General features: G+C 35.1%; 3 protein-coding genes across 4 annotated transcripts; 1 reads left to right on the top strand and 2 right to left on the bottom strand.

Annotated features, from left to right (window-relative positions):
• On the bottom strand, nucleotides 1–11,485 carry LOC116160620 (proton-coupled folate transporter-like). 2 transcript variants are annotated; one of them, XM_031473868.1, is made up of 7 exons: nucleotides 11,130–11,485; nucleotides 5,652–5,743; nucleotides 5,344–5,604; nucleotides 1,222–1,577; nucleotides 791–1,169; nucleotides 414–654; nucleotides 1–363 (listed from the first exon to the last, which is right to left on the bottom strand). In XM_031473868.1, exons 2-7 carry the CDS (start codon nucleotides 5,713–5,715, stop codon nucleotides 300–302), a joined length of 1,365 nt encoding a protein of 454 aa, XP_031329728.1. In that variant the 5' UTR covers nucleotides 5,716–5,743; nucleotides 11,130–11,485; the 3' UTR covers nucleotides 1–299. The 2 variants fall into 2 exon arrangements, with proteins under 2 accessions (XP_031329728.1, XP_031329727.1); XM_031473867.1 differs by lacking the exon at nucleotides 11,130–11,485 and adding an exon at nucleotides 5,900–6,060.
• A 2,809-nt stretch (nucleotides 11,486–14,294) lies between these two features.
• On the bottom strand, nucleotides 14,295–17,169 carry LOC116158795. Its single transcript, XM_031471635.1, has 4 exons — nucleotides 15,256–17,169; nucleotides 15,144–15,212; nucleotides 15,005–15,094; nucleotides 14,295–14,955 (listed from the first exon to the last, which is right to left on the bottom strand). The coding sequence occupies exons 1-4, from the start codon at nucleotides 16,216–16,218 to the stop codon at nucleotides 14,779–14,781; spliced, it is 1,299 nt and encodes a 432-aa protein (XP_031327495.1). The 5' UTR covers nucleotides 16,219–17,169; the 3' UTR covers nucleotides 14,295–14,778.
• A 224-nt stretch (nucleotides 17,170–17,393) lies between these two features.
• LOC116158794 (proton-coupled folate transporter-like) lies at nucleotides 17,394–22,922 on the top strand. Its single transcript, XM_031471634.1, has 7 exons — nucleotides 17,394–17,577; nucleotides 17,633–17,893; nucleotides 20,769–20,943; nucleotides 20,993–21,173; nucleotides 21,227–21,605; nucleotides 21,658–21,898; nucleotides 21,948–22,922. Exons 1-7 carry the CDS (start codon nucleotides 17,520–17,522, stop codon nucleotides 22,030–22,032), a joined length of 1,380 nt encoding a protein of 459 aa, XP_031327494.1. The 5' UTR covers nucleotides 17,394–17,519; the 3' UTR covers nucleotides 22,033–22,922.
• Nucleotides 22,923–23,288: the final 366 nt, after the last annotated feature.

Raw genomic sequence — 23,288 nt, forward strand, 5'->3', positions numbered from 1 at the left:
TTAGTAGGTATCATAGGTATAAAAATGTATTCCTTCTTAACAATAACGGTCGATAAATTAATAATAATTTTACGTAAGTATGGTAGCCAATACCAAATTACACAGTTATCACACTGCAAATCGGCCACTGTAAGTAAATTCTTTAGTGCCGTTGTGGATTTCCATCTAGCCATCAGCGCTTGCGGCTTGGTGTTCACTGTTAAATATACCCTATCAACACACAAACCGACGTTAGAAATATTTTGCGTTGTTAAGTATTAGATCTGTGCCACAACATTCTGCACATATAGTTAAACAGTCTACTCCTTAGCAATAGGAGCATAGGTGGCTTGGCTGTCATATCGTCGCAAAACAATTATCACACTGAAACAAAAATTAACATTACATGCACATTGCATAATATACCACTTTACCTTAATATCACCAAAATGATTACGTCAACTCCAATACTAACAAAGAAAAATGCGGAAGGAAATAGGTCTAGAGTCGCTTTGTAAATAGCCGTGTAAATTGTATTTCCTAATAGAGCCCCTACTGTTTCTAAAGCGGTTAGCATAGAAAAAACTTTTCCGGTTTCTTCACTCGGCACTACTTTGGAAAGAAGACTGCGCGCCATCGGACTAATTGCTACACCCATAAACTTTAAAGTACCACCTAAAATCACAGGTCATATGACGAGTTTTCATCACGAGATATACATCTTGATTTGAAATGAGCAATTTTCACTCCTAATTTTATGAGCGAAAATAGTTCTTCACTCCGGTTTCAGAAAAAAAAGTGGCGAACTTACCCACGTAGATCTGCCAGTCTTCGCGCGCCAAGGCTAGCATCAAAGTTGCCATCATGCAAAATACGAAACTGACGCCAATCACTGTGGTTTCCTTAAGCCGCATGACCTTTCGAAATAAGCAAACGGATAGTATACCGCCAAAAATTTGTACGACTCCAACAATGCTATTGTAAAAAGTGTATAATTGCATGTTCCAACCAAAAATTTCCCGCAAATATAAAAACAAAATCTCCCCTTCCCCAAGTAGTATGAATATCGAAAATGTCATTATCGCAAGTATTCCTATCAGTATTCCTCGTGAATAATTTTCCCGTCTTTTGATGATCGTCTTGACCGTTGAGGTGAAAGTTGTTAGGCAGAATAAACTTCTTAGTTTGCCCTAAAACGCTTCGGTTTGACCGAAAGTCGGAGGAAGTATGTTTTTGACTTACTTCCGTATGGACGTGTTGCACCGATTCGGGAACGAACAGAATAACGTAAAGTAAGGCAACGACCACGCAAAGAGTGGAAATTCCAAAAACTCCGGCGTAACTTAAGGTAATTAGGGCTTCCGAGCACGTCAAACTTCCGATAATAGTACCTATCGCTATTAATCCTTCGAAGATGTACATTTTAACCACCCTCTCCTGTTCGTCGGTGACATCAACTATGTAGCATAAAACGACAGTAATAGCTGCAGGCAGCCCGCCTACTATGCAGGAGGGTAGTAGACCTATGAGAAGATACCATGGTGAGATGTTTGGAATTGCGGTGATCACTGTTCTAAGTACAGATGAGATCATCAAACCTGAAAATGAAATTAGAGTTAACTTTAAAATCGTGGCATTTGTAAATTGCGAAGAAGCGAAGAATGTATGGCAATCGTAAAAATTTTGGAAATTAGACAAATGTTGGTAAGCGCGAGACCAGACTTTTATGTGCGTGAAATCGTACGTTTAAAAATGTTTTCCACGCTAAGTTAAGGAAGTGCAAAGTTGGGGAACAATAAGAAAAAAAATTGGTTGGACGTCTCAAGGGGTAGTTTTACACGCTGTATGATTCAGGTAAAGTGTGTTTTTTTATTTGCATTCATTCCGTAGATACTTTAAAGAATTTGACGAATTAGAATTTGGACAAAAAAGTACTTAAAAATATCCTCTAAGGACTCGTCGATTTTAACCTGTTATGAACTATCTACTGTCACCAATAGTCTTGCATGAACTCAGTTAGAAGAAGGTTTTCCATTCACATTCAATATTAGGTACCGGAAATCTTCTAACCGAATCAAATAATTTTAAGATTTACAGTTCCATTGTTCATTTACAATGCACTTACAATATCGCAGTAAAATGTTGGGTACCTACTGTATGTTCGAATGCTGCTTTTTTGGAGGGCTGTAGAGGCAAGTCGAAATGCCTGGTTCGGGCACGGATATTTGTAAATGTATGATGGGTTGAGTTGATAGAGCAGCCTCGGCTGAAACCCCGCCCATTCAAAAATAAAGGCATAAATAAATAATAAATGAATAAAGCAAAGTTATTAGGAGTTAAAGTTTTGGTAAAAAATAATAGGGGCTAGCCGACGGCATTTGAGAAATTTTTTAGTAATACCGTAGTAATAACAGTGACCTAGTGGCTCGTTTAAAAAATCAATTCCATTTCATAAATGTGAAATATTAGTTTTAATTCAAGTTGTATCGAAACAAATGTCTAGGGAAAGACATAAGATAATGCTGTGATAGCACGCATAATTTTGGTTTATGTATTTTTTTATGTTTATAGGAAGCGCAGGTCACGCTGCAGATGGTGTCGTATTTGATTGATAAATGCAGGCTCGATATGGATGTGCGAAACTTTGTTTAATTTGATAAGGTGTTACTACACGTTACAGTCGACCAAAATTAATTTTAAAATAAATAAGAAGACGTGGAGGATTGCGATTGAGGAATGTTTGCTTATTTGTAAAATAAAAATTTTAAAGTACAATTAAATTTCATTGTGTTACTTTCAGTGACGAATATGTGATAAGTAGTATAACCCTGAAATATTGCCTGACATTTACACATTTTTGTACTATTGTATTGTACACCCAGCAATAAATATGCAGAGGAGTGCTTCACTCGGCTATAGGCACGAACAACGAAGTGTAGGTAATTCTTAAATATCACCTTAAATTTAAACGATATAAAAAACCTAAATACGAAAAACGTCGGCATGGTAAAAAATCAGTTTCGAAAAATAAGGAAAAACACGGAACATCCCGAAGGTTATAAAATATATACTTTGTTTCAAGGGTGCTGAACCTTTCGTCACACTATCTGACGTCATAGCAAAATTAAGGCAGGTCGTAAATTAGTAGTTGGTTTACATATTGTCACATTGACGTTTCAACTTATTTATTAAGGTGTCACTATCGTTCATCATTATTAAACCGCCCAAGTTGACAATCACTTGTAAGGCATCTGGTCCTGATAGGTTTTTTCCTGTTCTTAGGTTTTATAATGGCTAAATGGTCATGTATTTTATGTAGAGGAAGTCCGTTGGTATGAATTAAACCTTTTCCACCGTTTGTAATCACCTCATGTAACCGATTCTTTGCACCGACAATCCAAATGGATACTGCCAGAGCATCCGAAACTCTTTGAGATGAAGTGTTTGATGGTTACAGAAAACGCATAGGAACATTTGTAACTTAAAGTTTGTTTAGGCAGTTCGTAAATTAATATTTTGTTTACATAATGTTGATGTGAAATTAAGTATGCTACCAATGTGAAGAATACGCGTTAAGTTGCGCGAATTTTAATGGCCCTTAACTAGCCATTTGCAGAAGTAGAATAGGCCATGGTTTATCGGTAAGCCTTTCGCATTTATACATCTTACAAATTTGAGATAAAGCGTAGTCATTATACCACTGGCTCATTGAAATAACAACGCATACATACAGTTTCTGCTCTTTTGCCACACAGTCGAGATATTCGCATAAGGATCTTGAATATCTTCTGATCCGATTTATTTAAAAAAAAAACGCAATTGTGAGAGAAAACCAGGTAGTGAAGAAAAAACTCTCAAATGTTCATATTAAAATCGTATGTACAAAAGAAAAAACGACACTACACCACAAATCCATCTTCTGATCCTGCATGGAGTATTAGGTATATACCGGACCCCTTCACCACTTCTTTTTCTAACTGTTTTGAGAGTACCATCTTGCCAGCTTCTTCTAAAAGACCCTTTACTGTATATCCAGGTTTCGTCTAAAACCACAGGTCGTAATGGAAAGAGTGAAGTTTCGTTGTGTTTAAAGTCTCTCAAAAATTGTAGTCTTCTTTGAACTGCATAGGGCTGTTCCATTAAAAATAATCTATTGGAAACGGTGCATCTCCGCCACGTGAATTTCAGTTTCTTCAAACTGCGGGACAAAGAGGTAGCAGATATTTCTACGCCATCAAGTCGTTGAAGATTACTGTGTAAAGAACGGAGTGTAACATTCTCACCTATAAAATCAATTCAATACCTAAGTGTTCTAGCGAACATCTTCATTCTGTGTATCGGTTCGTCATATTTACCTAATGGTAACGGGAATGACCTAAATTCATGATATGAGCGAATCGAACCATTATGCGGTAAAATTTTTAAAATACTTGTCTATTAACGGCGTTTCTGCACTGTCGACTTGCCTAAGCGTTTTTAACTTTGATGATATTTACTTCACTTTTAACACAAACTACCTAATCAACACTGGAAATCTGTCTATAACGAAAATCGTTTGACGGATTGATATTATGACAGATCAATTGGTTTATTTGTCACGACTTACGTTAATGAATGTTTTTTGTCTCAATCGATTTAAATGTAATGAAGAGAGAATCACATTTATGACGTCAGGTTCAGCACCAGTGAAACAAAGTATACAAAAAAAATGTGCGATGATGGATGTGCAATATTTGTTTCTATTCTCATGTAGTACGGCCTAATTTGATATCGATTGACACATTTTTTAACTTTTCAATGTCATATCATAATACATTGTCCCCTTATCGCAAAATGATAATACTGTAAAACCAATAATCAGCTACAAGTAGGTACCATGTGTGCGAACTTTCTATGTATGGAAGCTTAATAATAATGTTGAATAAAAGTTATTAAAAGATTCACTCTTATGAGTCTTTACCGATAATTTTCATCAGATTATCATCAACATTACTGTTCCATATTGGTATTAATAAAAATCTCAATTTTACGATGTAGATGTTTCCTTTTGTTATTAAAAATATTAGATTAAATACTAACAATAATTCTAAAGGGAAACGCTTCCCACACCAACAAAGACGGATGCACAAATCCAATGTGCGCACTTTGGTCTGTATCTACCGCCCTATCTGTTTATCTCTCATCATCATCCTCGTCATCATCAGAACAACGCACAAGTTTCCCATATGAAAATATTGGGTCTTCGTACCATACCTCTCCATAAATAAAAATTACTCACTACAGTAGGTAATAATTAGAGTTATAAATAGTAATTCAGTCAATCAGACACAAAGGAATATCAATTCCCAATCATTCGAACCTCACCTCCAAGGGTTGCGATCAAAACTGGTTTACGTCCATATTTATCACTCCATGGTCCAAGAAGGAAACACATAATAGGCGCGAAGAACACCTGGATAATACCGAAACATGTGAAAATAACAGCTGCGTGTGGCTGCACTTTTTGCTCCAAAAGTGCAGTTGCATTGTCGGTGTAATTTATGCCCAAAAGGGCACAGTCTGACTGATTGTACTTCAAAGTAATGTAGCAGGTACTGTATATAACGAAATTTTTTGTAATCAAATCTATAACATAAGTCCTTCATTATTACTTCAAACTTATTGGAACTTACCGGAGAAATTTAACGAAAAAAATAAAAGAAAGACGGGCAGTTCAATGTTGATTTTTAACGTCATTTTTTAGCTGCTCCTGCCGTTACAGCACCTGCAATAAAAGTGAACAAAGGATAAGACGCTGGATGTATTTAGACATTTAATTATCAGTCAAGTGCTCTTAAAATTACGATCATCATCGGGTTGTCAAGGTTTTGAGAATAAAGGGCGACTGATTTGTTTATTTATAAATTTATTAATTACTTACATATCTCCAGCTACATCTGAGTTTCGCAAACGCGTTGCCAACTAATAATTATACGAGAATTTCGTGAGCTACTTTTGAAGAGAAATGAGTGGTCAGCCTTGATTACTTTGCGCAGAAGTCTGCCATGTAATTTTAATGAATTGGCGGGCGATTGGTACTTCTATCGTATACTAAACACAACGTATCTGTTTTATTCGAAGTTGTAAACCTAAACAATTAAACGGGCCCAAAAGGAAACGTGGTTATCATACATGGAAGTGTATAGTCAAGACACACTCGTTGCAAATTCTGTCATTGTTTCCGATATGATAAATTTCCTACGAGATGAGACATCCGTAGTACGTCGTACAGTATGTAATTGACTAATTATAGTGTAAGTAGTGTAATTGAACTCGAAGTCGTTGTTCTAAATAACTTAACACGGAAAGACACTCAAGGCTTTTTTTCTCAAAATGAGCATGCGAATTACGATGGCTCGCCACCATAAAAAATTACGCCGTAACATCCCCTTGGTTAATAGTATTCATAGGCCATTTTCTAGCCTTCTAGGAAGTAAAATGCTTTAATTTTACTAAAGGTACCTACGGTTTTTTGTAATTCTTCCTTTCGCAGAGAAATTAAGGGCATTCATCCTGAATGTACGGCACAAGTTGAAAGGCAAGGACTTTCAAAAACACTGTCACTGAAACCCCTACTATGTTTTTGTATCGATGCTACTTACCCTGATTCATACTATTTGAAAATTCGTTAAAAATCCTGTAGATAACAGAAACGGTCAGTACATAACCTTCACCTTACAAAGTAAACATATACTTATACGATACGACCACTAATTACATAATGAACAATCAATTTAATCTTATAAAAACGTGAAGGACGGCCTTTGCTTTTGTTATGTACAAATATCATATCCGTGCTTGTGCTGTCATGCAAAGAGTAATGCGATTCTCTTATTGTTGAAAATGAAATCTTTTAGAGAACAAAATGTTTAGTACTTTCCAATGAATATTATATTTTATTGCATATAACGATTTACCTTGCTTAATGAGTGTCGCAGTCAATGTCGTGTAACGTCGTAGTTCATTTTATTTCCTTGATTTTATTGCCCCTTAGAATATATCATGAATTTTAATCTCTGAATAAAAAGGTCATACAAATAATGTGATCATAATACCACCCATGTACCTACCTAACGTAGGTAATCAATTCAATTTTTGAATGGAGTCAATAATCAAGGAAACGAAGGCTTTGACCAGGTAATTTTTTCAAAATTAATGGATTAGCTTGAAATTTTGTATGTGGGTGGCATCTCGGGGATGGAATATTTTAAATTATATATAGTTTGACTACAGGAATAGATAGAAAAATGAATCCTAAGCAACAATTGTGTTACAAATTTTTGTTGTAAAATTAATACTTTTCGAGTTATTTGCGACAAAAGGTATCAATTTTTTTGCAGAAAAGTTGTTTCTAATTGGTTATTCGCGAAAAACTCAAAAAGTATGCAGAAAAATTGTGAAGAACAACATGTAGCTTTTAAAATGATTGCTGTACGAGTATGACCAATAACAGAGCTATGGTATATTAAAGGTTAGCTCATGTTCGCCAAATGCCAAATTAGAGTTTCAAAGTCAAATAACGGGAAAACTATTCCTCGAGAAAAAGTTTTTTGAAGCAAAATTGAGCATTATGATGAAAATAAGGCCGAATCCTATTTTTTCAGCGAAAAAAATCAACGAGAACAACCCCTAATTATCATCCTATTTAAGATTAGTCGTTACCTCGGTCGTTACCCTGTTTCAGTTCTTGTTATTTATATATTATTACTCAAAATCGTTATGAAACCTTTATTTTCATGCCTACTCCCTGTCAGGAAATTTTAGTTTCCATTACATTGGCAGAGCAGATTACGTTTTCTGCCGCACCGTCACTTTACCGGCCGCATCTGTGACATCGCTAAATGTCTATAATGACTCCTGGCATCACTGACAGATTGACATTAATCAAAATTTCTATATGAAAATTGAAATTTTATGTTAAAATACGATTTCGGGTCAAATTTAATACAACACTCTTCAGTAAAATGACATTACTTGACTGGGAAATTAAAGTACTCGGCCCCAAGAGGGACTCGTACTTCAATATTTCCTCGCCAGTAATGTGTCATTTTCCTGACTTGTAAATAACTATTAATACATTCTAGGAGTTTGACCAGTTTAGAATACTTAATTTTAAAATAATATGAGCTAAAAGTGACAAACGAATCTGCAATTTCATAAAAAATTCTCTTTAAGGTAACTCCAAAACAACTGGAGATACGTAAAAATACCATAGTATCAAATTGTAACTTTTTTTAGTTCCAAACATTTTGCTAGCCGGAAATTTTCTGTGCGACAAAGAGTCTGTGCGATATAGGTAGAAGTTTAAATCGTGTATTTTATAAGCGATTAAAACTAAGACGTTACATGGATCTAATGTAAATAGCCTTCTATCCCTTAGGAAAAATTCACAAAACGGAAATCCATTAGTTTAAAGATGTGAATTATTCTTTTAGTACTACAGTTCTTTTACCTAGTTCTTTCTGTTAGCCACTAGAGGTCATCCAAGTGTAATAGATTTCTTATTAGAATAGTTCTCTGTTTTGCTGATGGAGATCGTTCAGATGTTTCCTATGGTATTCCTAATGCCATCCCTTCTTAAATTTTCTCTTGCCCACGAGTTGTAATATTGGCACAGTGACGATTCTGCGTTCGTTTTGGTTGGTTGCAAATTATTTTTCTTCGGTGCGCCATTACTATTCTATTGACTTCGTGTCTACCTATACAAAAGCTTAATAGTTTTGGTTTGTCACCATACAGTAGTTTTCACCACGAAGTAATGAAAAGCGCCCATCCGTAAATATTCATTTTGAAGCCCCGCTGGACATAGCCCCCCCCCCACACGAGCTCGTTTAAATCACTAGGAATCTAAAATTTATTCTGGGGTGGCCGAGTCTACTTGGATTTAGCTTCCCCCTGATTGAAATGAATTTTTTCAAAAACACTTCTGGAATTACAAGCAATGGATTTTCAAGTGGAAGGTAAGTTGTTATGCTAATCAATGTAATATCGAAAGAAAAACAGTGACACACCTAGAACTAAGTAGAACAATACCTATAATTGATATAAAAGAGGTTATAATTAAGTAGGGCAACTCAATCAGTTAAGATTAGATGAAGTAATTGTAGCAAATCACTGCAGTTGAGTAAGTGTAAAATTTTTATGCCGACTGGACTAGGACTTCCCCCATCTTAACCACCTAATATTAGTTACCAGTACCTAGTGCTGAGAGGGATATTTAATTATATAATAAAATAACATAACAAACACGTACTCAATTTAATTCACATAATTAACCAGACGTGGGGTGGAGTAGAACAATTATTTGTAACATCCGTTACAGATATTAACTACGCTTTAATCATAAACATGCTTGTGCCTAGCTTGTGTCCATATAGCCTTTCGGGAAGTACATGATCTGTGCTTGGAAAATGTGCTACATTACTCGTCTTAGGGTGAAAATCTTTTTGCACGTCAAATAAGCCACACTGTATAAAAAAAGAAAGTAGCATATATGGGTTTACCAAATTATTCCCCTAGAAGCAACGTATTTGAACCCTATAGCGATAATGGGGTAAGTTGTTACACTTTTCTTACAAAGAAGTGTCTTTCTTTAATGGAACTCATATTATCTGTCAATTGTTTCACACTGTATGTCAAAACATTGAATAACTAATAGGTAAATAAAGTGACGAAGGTCTAAAACGACTTCTAAATTGTTTTAAATATACCGGATGGTTTTTTTCGCGATGCAGGATAGGAATCTGTAATGATAAATTAGATATGTTTAAAGGTTTGCTTCTCTAATTATTTTAGAGGTAAAGTGAGTCAATGTTTCTTGTGTAAAAGTGAATTACGAATCCCTGCACAAAAAAGTACAAACGGCAGAACAGCAACGTAGATTGGTGAATTTAATTTAAACTTTTAGGACGATACTATACGAAAATACTATAAACCACGATGAGCTTAGAAAACTTTGTAAAACAAACAAATTAGCAAACTACTCTCTCTCACATAAGCATCCTTTACAATTAACCCTTTACAGATCAGATGATAAGAGGACGAATCTACTATAAAGTTAGGGGTAAGTCTGCAACTTATAAAACTAGCTTTGGAACGAACTAGGGAAACTCATGGTAAAGACAAGGAACACTCTACAAAGACAGATTTCGCAGATTCAGAAGCTAAAGGAACGAATCTACCCTCCAAATACAAGGGTACAACTATTTACAATTAAATTTGTGACAGGCTCGAAATAAGAAGCATTATTGCAAAGATAAATCTACCCTCACAATATACCTAAGGGTAAAATTATAGCTGAAGAACCGCTGATGAATAAAATTGGTGCATTTAATGATACTGAATTTTTTGTTGCCTCAAGTTTCAAGTGATATAGGTATAGCAACGATTAAATAGATTACGGAATTTCGTTATATCGAGTTAACAGTTCGTATCAGATAGCCAGACAATATGTACGACGTCAGTCCAACGTTTTTAACTTCTTGGTAGTATTTTCTTGTCTAGGGAAGAATTTCAATTCAATTTTTAAAGTGAGACGTAGAAGAACAGTTTATGAGCTTCGCACTCAGTTTAAAAGAAGGCATCGAAAAAGATAAGAAAAATGATGTCGTTCATCTTCAAGGGCTATTGAGATAACAATGGAAACAATTAATTTTGAGTACAAAGCTTAAAAAAATAGCGGATAACTAAAAACAACGAACAAATAATTGATTTTCGAATAGTAACTCCCCGGAAAAACACACACCTGGAGTCTATAAAATTCTATCCAGGCTTATTCGCCTATTGGTCTTCACGAAAACTCTCCTTGGAAAGTCTTGTATGCGCTCAAATTTGAAGTCTGTTTATATGACAATCTTTATTAATTTAATCTACCTTTAATTTTACTGTGCGCAAATATTTCCGGAATTAATTAATTAATTAAATTTTACAAATTTCTTCACGACCACAATGAAACATTCTTTCTTTTAGAACGCTCTACCGATATCTCAGAAACTTTTAACAATGAGGCATGGATAAGGGTACCTAGTGTAAACCAAATCATCTGCTTAATTAAATACACATTAGGTATTATAAATTGTCCATGTATGAAAACTATATGACAAAATACTTGCTTTATCCATATGATATACGTTGGCTGACTGTCGTGGTGTTTCGTACCCTACACACACTTCATGAATACTCAATTGGCATTCAACCCCCAACAATACTCCAACGCTTATGTTTTGGATTAGTTTAGTCACTAACAACGCAGCCAAGCTTCTGAATAGTGGTGTGCCATTTAGAGAAATGTTATACTCAATTTCACTTTTGAAAGTTCTGCACTGTACTAACGTGTACAACTAGGTACTACAAAGAAAAAGGAGAAATGTGGGAAGCAAATTGTTATCGATTGATAAGGTAAATGCGCTACTGTACTCTTATCATTAGTAAATTTAAAACACGCACTTTATGTGTTGTTATTTAAGGAAAGGATAAAAGTGGACTGAAGCTATAAATACATAAAACGCCAAAGGCCACGATGTAAGTGCAATTGTGTAGGTGCCCAGTTACATAGGTTACTCAGTAATGTTTTTGATCACCTCAAAAATCCAAATTATACTTATATAGGAATTTAATCATATAAGTAGATAGTTGATTGGCTCGAAAAAAAGGAACACCACAAGAGTTTATCGAATGGCAATCAAATAAAGTTCAATGATCATAACGTTATTTATAATTCGGCGTGTTTTTGTTTAAACTACTTTTTCCTGTTTGACTTTGTATAGTCAAATGTACTGGTCGTAAGAAAATAATTGGCGTATCATCCGTTGATAACTTATGTAACCAGAACATTTAGTTTATTTCATTTATTTTCTGGTCCCATTTTGTTAACGATAAAAGCTAAATTAAATTAATCATCAGTACTAAAAACTACTTCCTATTGTTCAACTTGATTGACCAATTGCAAAAGGATAAGAACATCGCAGATAACATTTTTCAAAATCTTCAAATGTTTCGAAACTGGATTCAAGAAAATGGTTGTCGAGAAGACGCACCAGTACAAGCTACCACGTTTTTTATTAACAGTCTTTCTCACCCAGTTACTTCCTATAAGTCATAATTTGTATTTAAATACATTTTGTAGACAAATCACCCCGCTTGGATTGAGTGAAGTCTATAAAGCCATGGCAGGTTCCAATCCCAAGCTACAAGGTGAAGAGAGACCACATAGTTTAAATTTCGGCATCCCCTTTAAAGTGTATTTCAATAATAGACTCTAACTTTCACCCGAAAATTCGAAATATCATGTTTAACATTCATATTTCATATTCTAGTAAAGGCTTAGATAGAAAAATATAGTGGCACCAAAAAGAAGAAAAGCGTTCGAAGATGTCTCCAGGGTGACGTTGCGAAATAGCGCTAAAAAAACATAGTGACGCTTAAAAGATGACAGTATTAAGAAAGGACACAAACAAGAAGATGGGGGTTGCTGCAAAGAGAGCAGGGTGGCATTAAAAATTGAGTGACAGTGACTTTGATAGAGACACACAAAGGATGGTATCGCTAAGAAGGCAGTATTACCTTGAACTTTTATCAACCCTTGGGGCCTCGTAGGTTATAACATATTAGCTATGACACCGGTCAACAAAAAATTATTTTTTTTTGCGCATGGGATTTACATAATATTTTCTGACTATAATAAGCAAAAATAAATAAAAAGTGCAATTAGACATCGAATATATTTGCTTTTACAAAAGTTATAGCGATTTGATTGAAAGCTTTTGTGTTCATTTTATTTTTTTCATAACAGCATGGTCTTATGTTGTGCGAGTTATTCATAATTTTTTGTAGAGTGAATTTGGCTCGAGACTACAAATCAAATACTGATTTAATCAAGCGACCCGACGTTTGCGAAATTTTGCATACCTATGGACATAATCTCATATTCTAAAAACTTATTTTACAAACAATTTGCCGTATTATTAACCAAAATGGCACTTTTTTTCTCATTTGCCACGGCCATCTTGGATTTTAAAAAGTAAAAATGTGCTTGAAATTCTTTTCAGACCAAGCAGGCCGGGATCCCAAAACATCAAAAACAAGATTCAAACATTTTTGATCAATTACACGTATAGTGAACTCAACCCAGGGACACACTGTTTTAGAGGCGGTGCTCAAATTGATGCAACAACTGGTGAAAAATTTGGACGATGGAAGAATCTCTCAAATCACACTATTTGATTTATCGAAAGCCTTCGATTGTGTCCCGCATGATATCCTTGTGGCGCAATTATTAGAGTATTACGGATTAAGTGGCACTTCGCTAAAGCTCTTTAAGTCATATCTCGAAGAACGACAGAATAGCGTGTGTATTAAAGGCGTCTATGCAAACTGCAGTACAATAAAGGCGGGGGTGCCGCAGGGCTCAGTGCTTGGGCCAATCTTGTTCATTACCTTCATTAATGACTTCTACTACACCATGTTACCTAATACTTGCGTTTTATTTGCCGATGACACAACATTGCTATCATCGGCTCATAACTACAACATAAAGCCTACGAATGTGAGAAATTGGCCGAAAACTGGTTCACCAATAATCGCCTCATATTAAATAGTAATAAAACCCAACAGTTAATTGTAACCTCTAACACTTCATTACTGAAGGGTGACAATGTTACGCTACTTGGAATTAAAATTGACGAGTCTCTAAATTGGTCAGCCCTCATTTACTTAAGATGGCATATTTTTCCCTATTTCACTCACAAATAAGCTATGCTGTACAGGTCTGGGGGAACTCTGCTCATGCTACGAAAATTTTTCGCCTACAAAAAAGGGTGATTCGCATTTATAGCTCGCAAACCGTGTAGAGCGCACTGCCGTCCATTGTTTATTTCATTATCAGCGCTGTCATTGCCTTCTCTATATATTCTGGCTTCTTTGGTGGACATTCATTCGACTGTTGAATCCTACGAGCTAAATTCTGACATTCACCAGAGCCAAAGGGACGTTGCAACTACCCCGACATCGCATCAAGATGTCTGATATGAATGGAGTGAACTTGAAACTCTACAACCACCTATACCTGATAATGTCAAAGCACTCGACAATAGACAATTTAAAATCAAAGTTAAGGGGTTCCTTACCAGTAAAGCGCTATATTCAGTCAATGAATTTTTAAACACACAAATATCACCGACAGACATATTATAAACTTTGTACGCTTACATGTATGTACCTACCTAAAATATTATTTATGTATATGTTAAATGTAAAATCATTGTATCGTATAATGTATATTTATGTTGTATGTTACTTTTATATGTTATGCTTGACGTGCCACAAACACATCTACCAGATATGTAACGTGGTAAATAATAATAATAAATAAATAAATGAGTCGTTTAAGGATCGTTGAAGAGTCACTGGGGAATGTTTATTTTTACTAATCGAGACTGCTCTACCAAGAGCAAGACATTTGTCTCATCCTAAAAGAATAGAGGCACAAAAAGAGTTCGAATGTTACAACACCCAGTATGAATGTTTCATATGCTAAAAAACTGAAGAATTTAAAAATCACAAGAGCACAAAATGTGTACCTATAACAAGGCACAAAACACAAAATGAACACGAATTTAATTTGATATGGCTGACATATCGGTTCTCCACTTCACGAACCTGAATCAGCTTTTTTTGTGCATTTTCTTCAACATTATCACCAAACGTGCTTACAAATTCTATTCCTAATTTCACAATGTACTGTTGCATCAAACAAAAATGCTACTAATAATCATCATAATCGTAATAGTCGCCCTCAACAATATCATCGCTCATTGTGGTCGTTGCAATAATAGATTTGTTGACAAATTCAGTCACAACGATTCCCAAGGAGTTTTCAACTTGTTCCAACTGTTCCAATTGCAGCACAATTACCAAAAATGTTAAAACCGAGCCCATTATCTAAAACAATGGCTATCAGAGGGTTTTCTTTAGACCGGGAGGTACTTACGGCAAAAAGTAGCGAAAAATCAAAATCAAAAAATTCAAGAGCTGAAAAGCAAAGCTTCTGATGTAACATTTTTAGTGAGTACATTTGTATCTGCCAAATTAGCTATTATTTACGGCTTCCAATTAGGTACTTAACTTACATGATCCTCTATTTCGGTAGAATTGACTTCATCTTGCAGTTCGTGCAGTGTAATTGGTAATTCATTGGCCTAAAATCACAAGAATGCATTGTGAAAGTGAAGAGCTACTCACGTCATCGCTGGCTTGACTACACTTTGATACCATTCCATACAGTTCGTAAGCTTCGGTTAGGAACCAGAATGAAATTGCAACCAATTTTATGATCTCCCCACTATTCCGGTTCCAAAAAGAGTACAGTAGATAAAAGACACTCACAAAATTAGCAATCAGTGCAACGCCGGTAATTAACAATTGATATCCGTAACTCGATGTTAGTTTTACAACTACTTTACATAATTTAAAGTGGGAGCGGCACAGGATGTACAGTTTTTCGATGTAACTCGATGTGTTGTGAATATCAACATGACGATTCAAGTAAGATCTGAGGGTGTTGTTGATGAGCTCGAACCTGTACGATACGAGTTCTGCAAACATTGTAAACGTGAAAACAAACGCGAGTTTCAAAATTAGATTGAAAAATATGCAGACGTGCTGCAGGAAATAAATTTCCACGACAAGAGAGAAGAATAGTGTTCGGAAACCTGTCAGAGTTAGTATGATGAAGAAAGTTCTTCTCAATTTTACTTGTACGTCTTCGTACACAATGCCCAATTCTGCCAGTTTCAGGAAGTTATCAACTTCGGAAATACGATTTATGCACAAATTAACCACTCGGCGCTCTGTGTATCCGAAAACGATTAAGCCGAGGGTGTAGAGTCCGGAAATGGAGAGATATACAATTTGCATCCTCCTGGATATGTAAAAAGCGATTTCTTTGTTTATCAACACTTTCAAATTGTAGAGTAGAATTGTTAAATACGAAGTGAGATAAATCACGAAAAGGACCCAATCTTTGTTAGTTGTCTTTACGATTTTTTCTTCTTTGCTCTTCTTTTCGAGTGTTGGTAGGAATCCTACAATACGACAAAATATAATGACGGGTTCAATAGATTTATATAACATCTGATAGTAGGTTTGCCTTAAGCATCGTCTCTTTTGCATTTTTTCTAAGACCTTTAAGTTGTATAGACCCATCGCTATGGTAAATTGCGAGCTTTTAGAATTCTCATCAAATAAGTGTATCTATTCCATTAGAGTAAATGCAATCACATCAAAATTGTTTCATCAGTACCTAATCTAAAGTTAATGGAAAAATCAATACACCTCATTACACCTCAGGTATTACAGATTTTAGGCACAGACTTGCGTTTTATTGCGGAATAGACCATGTTACACAATAACTTATAACTGCCATAACGCTCAATGAGCGCTTAGAGCTAAACCACTATAAGGTAGTGTCACGAATATGGACCACTCGTCATGATCCCTTGCTCTGTCCCTATAATGCATTGAAGCTTTTACAGACGTAAAAGCTTCGTTTTTACTGGCACTTTTTTCGTACTATGAAACAAATAACTTTTTTTTAGTAAGTAAATACATATCATTTTTAATAACCGTTTACAGTTTTTCACATAATAATAGGCATGATTACAATTTTTATTTGAAGAAAACACATTTACCCCTCACAAATAATAATTTATAAAGATCATTTAGCAATCTTGAAAACAAATGTGTATGTATATCATATACCTACTTATACCAAAGAAACTTGATTGGCAGAAGGACCAAAAAAACAAATAAATGGAGAGTCCGAACGTGCGGCGTGAAGGATCACGTACTTTTTTAAGATAGGGCCTCTTATAATTTTTTTAAATTCTTGTTCCCGATGTTATTTTGATGTAAAGTTGGGAATTGTGACGAAAAATTGTGATAAGTATGTAACTAATCTACTGTGATTAACAAAATCTAGGTAAGTACCGCTTTCCTTGAACAACAATAAGACCTGGTTGATAAAGTTAAAAACACATCTATTTTGTGATTCATTGCTGTGGCTACTTTCGATTTCGTAATCTTCGCTTATAATAAAAATGTAGTAGCAAGGTCAAACCTATAACATTTTCGACACTGACAATACTTACGTTGGCATGTGCGATTTGGCTTACTTCCTCCCGCCGAGATAAAAATTATTAATTTTTAAAGGAAGATGTCATGTTATGCATTTAATTTCTTTTATTTATTTATATATGATGTAACAGTATATATAAGTGAAAGTTATAACTGTGACTTCCCAAAACCAAATGGAATTCCCAGAAGACGGTTTCCGGTAAACCCCCGAATTGTTGTAGTACTTACAATGACTAACACGTGGGTTAGTTGCAAAGCATATCTACTCAAGTGAAGTATCAAAACTTAATCTGTATTTGAATACATCACAACTAACTAAGAGTGGATATAATGTAGAAATTTGTCTTACTAGCCTACGTACAGGCCACGCCATGAAGTTAAGTGTAGACATACCTTTCGCTCTCCTCTTATTTGCATTTGCTCTGTCAGGTAATTTGGCCAACTATACTTCAAAAGGAATTGTATGCTAATAATAAACTTCCAGATCCCGTCACGACAAACTTTGTAGTATACAGGACTTGCTATGTAACTATGGGTTTTAACAAGAGCGATTGTGCTTTATTGGGTACACCAGAAGCAACGGACGAAACCGCCAAATTGGAGCTGAAAGTGCAACCGCATGCGGCAGTGCTAACTACAACCAAATCTGTAACTGAAATAGTAGTTACTTCGATATGGTGCTTTTTCCTGGGCCCGTGGTCAGACCAATATGGGAGAAGACCTGTTATGATAATGTCTTTGGCAGGTTAGTTGAATTAATTTCGTGAGTAAGTTCTATACCATCACGTTGTGACTTTCACTCAAAATTTTGAACGGAATCCTGGAAGATCTACGAACAACCTTATTTTTGTGGTTGTGGCAGAATCAAATTGTTATTTCCAGATTTGACATCAATTTTTTTGCCATACGCAAATGCAAGAGCGATACGACATTTATTTCATAGTTGCGTAAATATGGTTTATCTATGAGAGTACCAATGTCTAACAAACGAGTCGCTAACTAAATTGGTGAGGGGATGCTGCAGATAAGTTCGCATTCCCAAATTTTATTTTAATTTTCTAAAGCTAAAGAAATTTTAAACGGAAAGCACTGCCACTGGAACTATAATGATCTTATTCTAAACAGAGAATTGGAATATACATCTATTCATGCCATGATTTGAGTAGTACAACGATAAACAAAAATCAGGTGAATATGGTTGAGAAACATTTCATTCCATTAGAAAAACATCATAACTCAGAAATTGTTTTTTTTTAATAATAAAATAGCAAAAGACACAACTTCTCTCATTTGTATAGCTATAGGGTTACGTAAAATTTCGTTTGCGCAAGTACAACTTATGTCTTTTTTGAGTCCCGATCATTTCGAAAGATTCTTCCTGACTTTCCTGGTCTTTCACTATGAGCGTTTTTGGGAAGCAGTTCAAGATATGTTTTTTTTAACTATACACAAAAGTAAGGTTAATTTTCCAATCGAAAATGTTTTAAAAATGGCAGCACTTCCGCTTAAACCGGAAGTCGACGCTAACTTAGTTATCTTAAATTGCATGCTGCTTTTTTTTTACTTTACGTAATGTGTCTTATTCTAAAAATTAGAATTAGATATCTAATGTTAGTATAGTTTTTTGAGAAAAATAAACATTTTCGGTCTTTTGATTGGAAATAATGCTTGAACTTCATACTATTTGATTGAAAAAATTTCAGCCATTGAGATTCTTCCTAATACACCTATACCTATCTCGTTTATGATGTTTATGATCTATTGGTGTTATTTACCCCATATTTCAGATTAGTATCACACACATTCGCTTGTCAAAAATAATTTGGCGCATTTAATAAATAACAAGAGGAATTAGAACAGATTTAGAGAAACAAAAATATAGAGTAGATTTGTTTTCCGGAGGCTAAGATGTTAAAAATACAGAAAAAATTAATTAAAACAGAAAGGACCCCCTCCCCCCGTAATTGATGTCGCAGTTCAGTATACGAACATAAAAGATTACTTACGTGTTTTAAAAAAAAGAAAAAAATTCCTAATATTTTTATTTAAAATTAAGGGGGGTAAAATGCAGTGATTTAAGTATTTATTTTTAATCCCTCTCTTGTTCTGAACAGACTTCCGCCCAATTACAGAGTGACCCGCTTAATACCTTTTAGAGGTGCCCATGCAGCAGGTCTTCAGTTGTTCATTCACCTTACGAATTAGGAAAACTGCAAGAACACCTAATCCGGAGTACCCGGCAAAATACTCGAAACTGATCTAAGGAAATTCCCATATCTGTCACAGATTAAAAATTCTTAGATCAGCCCAGGTTCGAACACATCCTGAACTTTGTTATTAGACGGATACTTTCATTAATACCCTACTCCATAAGGCATATGAATGAGCTTCCGTGCAACTAGATTTACTGGAATTGGGTAGCTATGCACCAAACTTTTTCGGGTAAAAACCAAGGAGTCTAGCAGATACCCACCTGGGATACTTTGCTTCGCCACTGAAAATAGTGACTACTGAGCCCCACCACCACGACAAGGTGTATCCCATGGGGGGAACGGATCGGTAGTTTTAAATGTTTGATATGTTGTCTAGGACGGTGTTTAAAATGCAAAATGCACAATTTTCCCCCTCCGCCCCTGTCGCCATATTGAACAAACTGAAAAAATCAGTCTTCAGATTTTCGCTTATTTCATCGTTTCGGTACACTTTAGCTACAAAAGTCAATGTTGATGTGACAAATTTCCCACTTTAGAACTCAGTAATTCAGTTACGGCGTGTTCTAGGAAAACAAGTATCAGAATAAGATTTGTACGGAATGTATTACCTACAAAATGTATACAGATCCGTCTGAGCAAGGCAAACTCATAACCACACCACACTTCAGGACAAGTTCCCCGCCAATGAGAGGAACAAGGAGGACCTCTCCTGGAACTGCTCTCCAGTGTAATGCAAGGGTTAAATGATTAGCTCTCCTCCACCTACGACTCCGTCATCGTCATAAACTCCAAATTCAAGCCAAAACTGTAAATTTAATTAGTGAAATGCACAGAAAGGCAGATATAAGTGAGAATCTGAAGAAGGTGCTGATTTTTTTCGTTTTTTTTCTATATAGCGGCGGGTGCGGAGACGAAATTGTGTATTTTGCACTTACTAACGATCCATAGTGCATTAAATAACACGAGCGTTGAAAGTGATTCTTTTCACACGAGTCTTAAGAGGTTATTCCCACAGAAGGCGAAGCAGAACAAACTATTTATTAGTACCCTATGAAACATTACCTTTGAATTCAAATTCTACTATTACAAAATACTTAGGAATGAAGCATACAGAGTTTGATTATAAACCATATAAGTATGTAAAGGACTCTCACTTCAAAATGAACCGATTGTAATGTCTAATGTTTGGAAAAATGAAAATTACAAAAAACACATTCATTTAGTGCAAGATTTTTCCAAAAAAGATTTGTTTTAGCAACAAATGTACTTGAACGGACAATCACAATTTACAAAATTACTGGTATAGGAAAATTTATGCGTGTACCGCTTCATAAGGAAACAGAACAGAACCTACATAAGAGAAATAAATCATTTTAGGATAAGAAAGTAACTTTAATTTTTTTTCAGGTTTCGTTTGCGCTTACGCGATAATTACGGCAATATCTCTCTTTGAAATGCTGTCACCTTGGTTTTTACTCTTAGCCTCAATCCCAATATGCCTAACAGGTGGATTTCCTTCTTTTTTGGCTGTCAGCATTTGCCATTTAACCGAAACTACTCATATCGTCAAAAGAGGTTTTAGGTACAAACGTCGTACATAAGAACGGTATATAGGTACTTTCTGATTCTAGGATGGGTATATTTGAAGCTGTGATAACAATAGCAGGATTACTAGGAGCCACTGCTAGCTCATTTGTATTTCACGCCTATGGATATTTTACCTTATATTACATCACAGCAAGTTGTATAGTAACGGCTTGGATAATTGTCATGATTTTCGTCCAGGAATCCAACCCAAATCCAGAAACAGAAGTGAGCTTTTGTTTAATTGCGCGTAACATTTGTCTTTTGCATTTTATTTGTAGGGACGATGCCGTAATTTGTTTAAATTCTCCTTAATTAAGGATACTGTGAAAACTACGTTCGAAGAGAGGCCTGGTCTGGATAGGCCTTTGCTTTTATCGGTGATCTTAATGACCGTCATTTTTCTACTGGCGGTAACCGCCGATGGTAACATTGTATTTTTGTACCTAAGAAGAAAGCTAAGTTGGACTTTAAGGCAGTATACCTTATTCGCCAGTTGTAGGAAAATTTCATGGATAATTGGGAGTATCCTAGGCGGTTACGTATTGCATACACTTTTAAAAGTGGAAGAATCGGTTGTGATATTACTCGGTTTTTTGTCTGTAATGGCAAATGTACTGATACAAGGGCTTGCGTCCAAAGATTGGCACATGTACGTTGGTAAGTAACTATCGGTATCCATCGTCATGAATAATCACTTATTCAATTGCAGCCGGAGCAGTAATTTGCTTTGGTGGTAGCATTAGTCCAATGACTAGATCGCTAATTTCCAAACTGGTGCATTTCAACGAGTGTGGCAAAGTATTTTCATTTGTGATTATGGTCGAGACTATTGTTGACCTTTTGGGATCGCCAATCTACACCTACATTTACAACCACACCATAGAAACGCTACCGGGCGCTTTTAATTTTGTTACGACCGGAATATACGGGTTTGAAGTTGTTTTAACAATGTAAGATGGAACAATTGAAATTTTCTTTATTAATGGGTACATCTTTCAGTGGGATTATTACCTTGCAGCTAAGAAGATTTGGAAACGACAACTATGAACCAATTAATGACGTAATTGACGTTGTTAACACATAATTAACGATAGACGAGTGTTTACTATAGGTACCTATAGTTATATCATTGAATATCCAACTCCTCTGGATATTCAATGGTGATATGTAAACGTCCTGTGCTTGTTGTTGCAACATTGTTAATTATACGGTAGTTAAATGAAAAGTTCGATATTAAAAATAATTAATTCTGAAGAAAATATAGTAGTAGTAAATACAGTACAGAGTACTAACGACGAGAATAGATTTCTGAAAACTACCTACATATGGGATATTCAAAGAACGCGCTTCAGCCGAAATAGTTTCAATGTTATGCAATTTTCTGTTTATGCTTGTGTACTAAGCATCTTGATGGTTTTTTACATTATTTTTCAGGGATATTTGAAGGGGTAAACTAAAAGTAACGAAATCTAGTACGCAAAATGATTTTGGGTGGTAACACGTTTCTGGGAATATTTATACAAAGTCTTGATTGAATTGATGTAAAATATCTTCAGAATTACAGCACTTTTGGAAATTTTAGAACTAGCTAGATCCCTCCGTACAAAACGAAGTTCAACCAAAGAGTACTACTCTTTGGTTCAACAGTGTGCCAATGAAAAATGTGTAACATGAAAAAGTGCCCGAACGAGTTCTTCACGGAATTCTCTGGTCAGTTGTGTGTTTGGTACATTTTTTTCGATGAATCGTCCAGAATATCGTGGATTTTTAAAATTATTATTATTAAGTTATGTCTGACTTTAGTATAGAATCATTTTTTAAAATATTATTTGATGTTTTTTGAGTATGTGTAACATGTACCCTATTAATGAGGATTTATTGTGACTGTAATCATCTATCGATTATGGCTATGACATAGTTATCTATGTAATTGATATACAATAAACGTGGTAATTTTTCACGCCAGATTGATAATGATTTCCTACCGTTGTATTATTTGATGAGTAATTATAAGAATTCACCTCTACTATTAAAGATTAAATTACCTACCAGTTTGTTTATCTCCATTACCATTCATACAAATAATTGCAGAAGAAATTTTGAGAGAATGTTTAACGTACATTTTCACATATTGACCAATGTTCTACGATACATCCCAAAAAGTCAAACTTTTCGTTTTCACCCTGTAACTTACAAACAAACGTAGTTGGATAGATTCTGTCTGTCCTATTAAAGTCTAACTTTTGGACAAATAAGGCTTTTTGAGATTGATATCTCTTGGTTTTGCTATTTGCTAATAGACCATATTCTTCAACATCAAATCAAAGTTAAGAATTATAC

This window comes from Photinus pyralis, unplaced genomic scaffold (genome assembly GCF_008802855.1).
Source record: "Photinus pyralis isolate 1611_PpyrPB1 unplaced genomic scaffold, Ppyr1.3 Ppyr1.4_LG1, whole genome shotgun sequence".
NCBI classification, from domain to species: Eukaryota; Metazoa; Arthropoda; class Insecta; order Coleoptera; family Lampyridae; genus Photinus; species Photinus pyralis.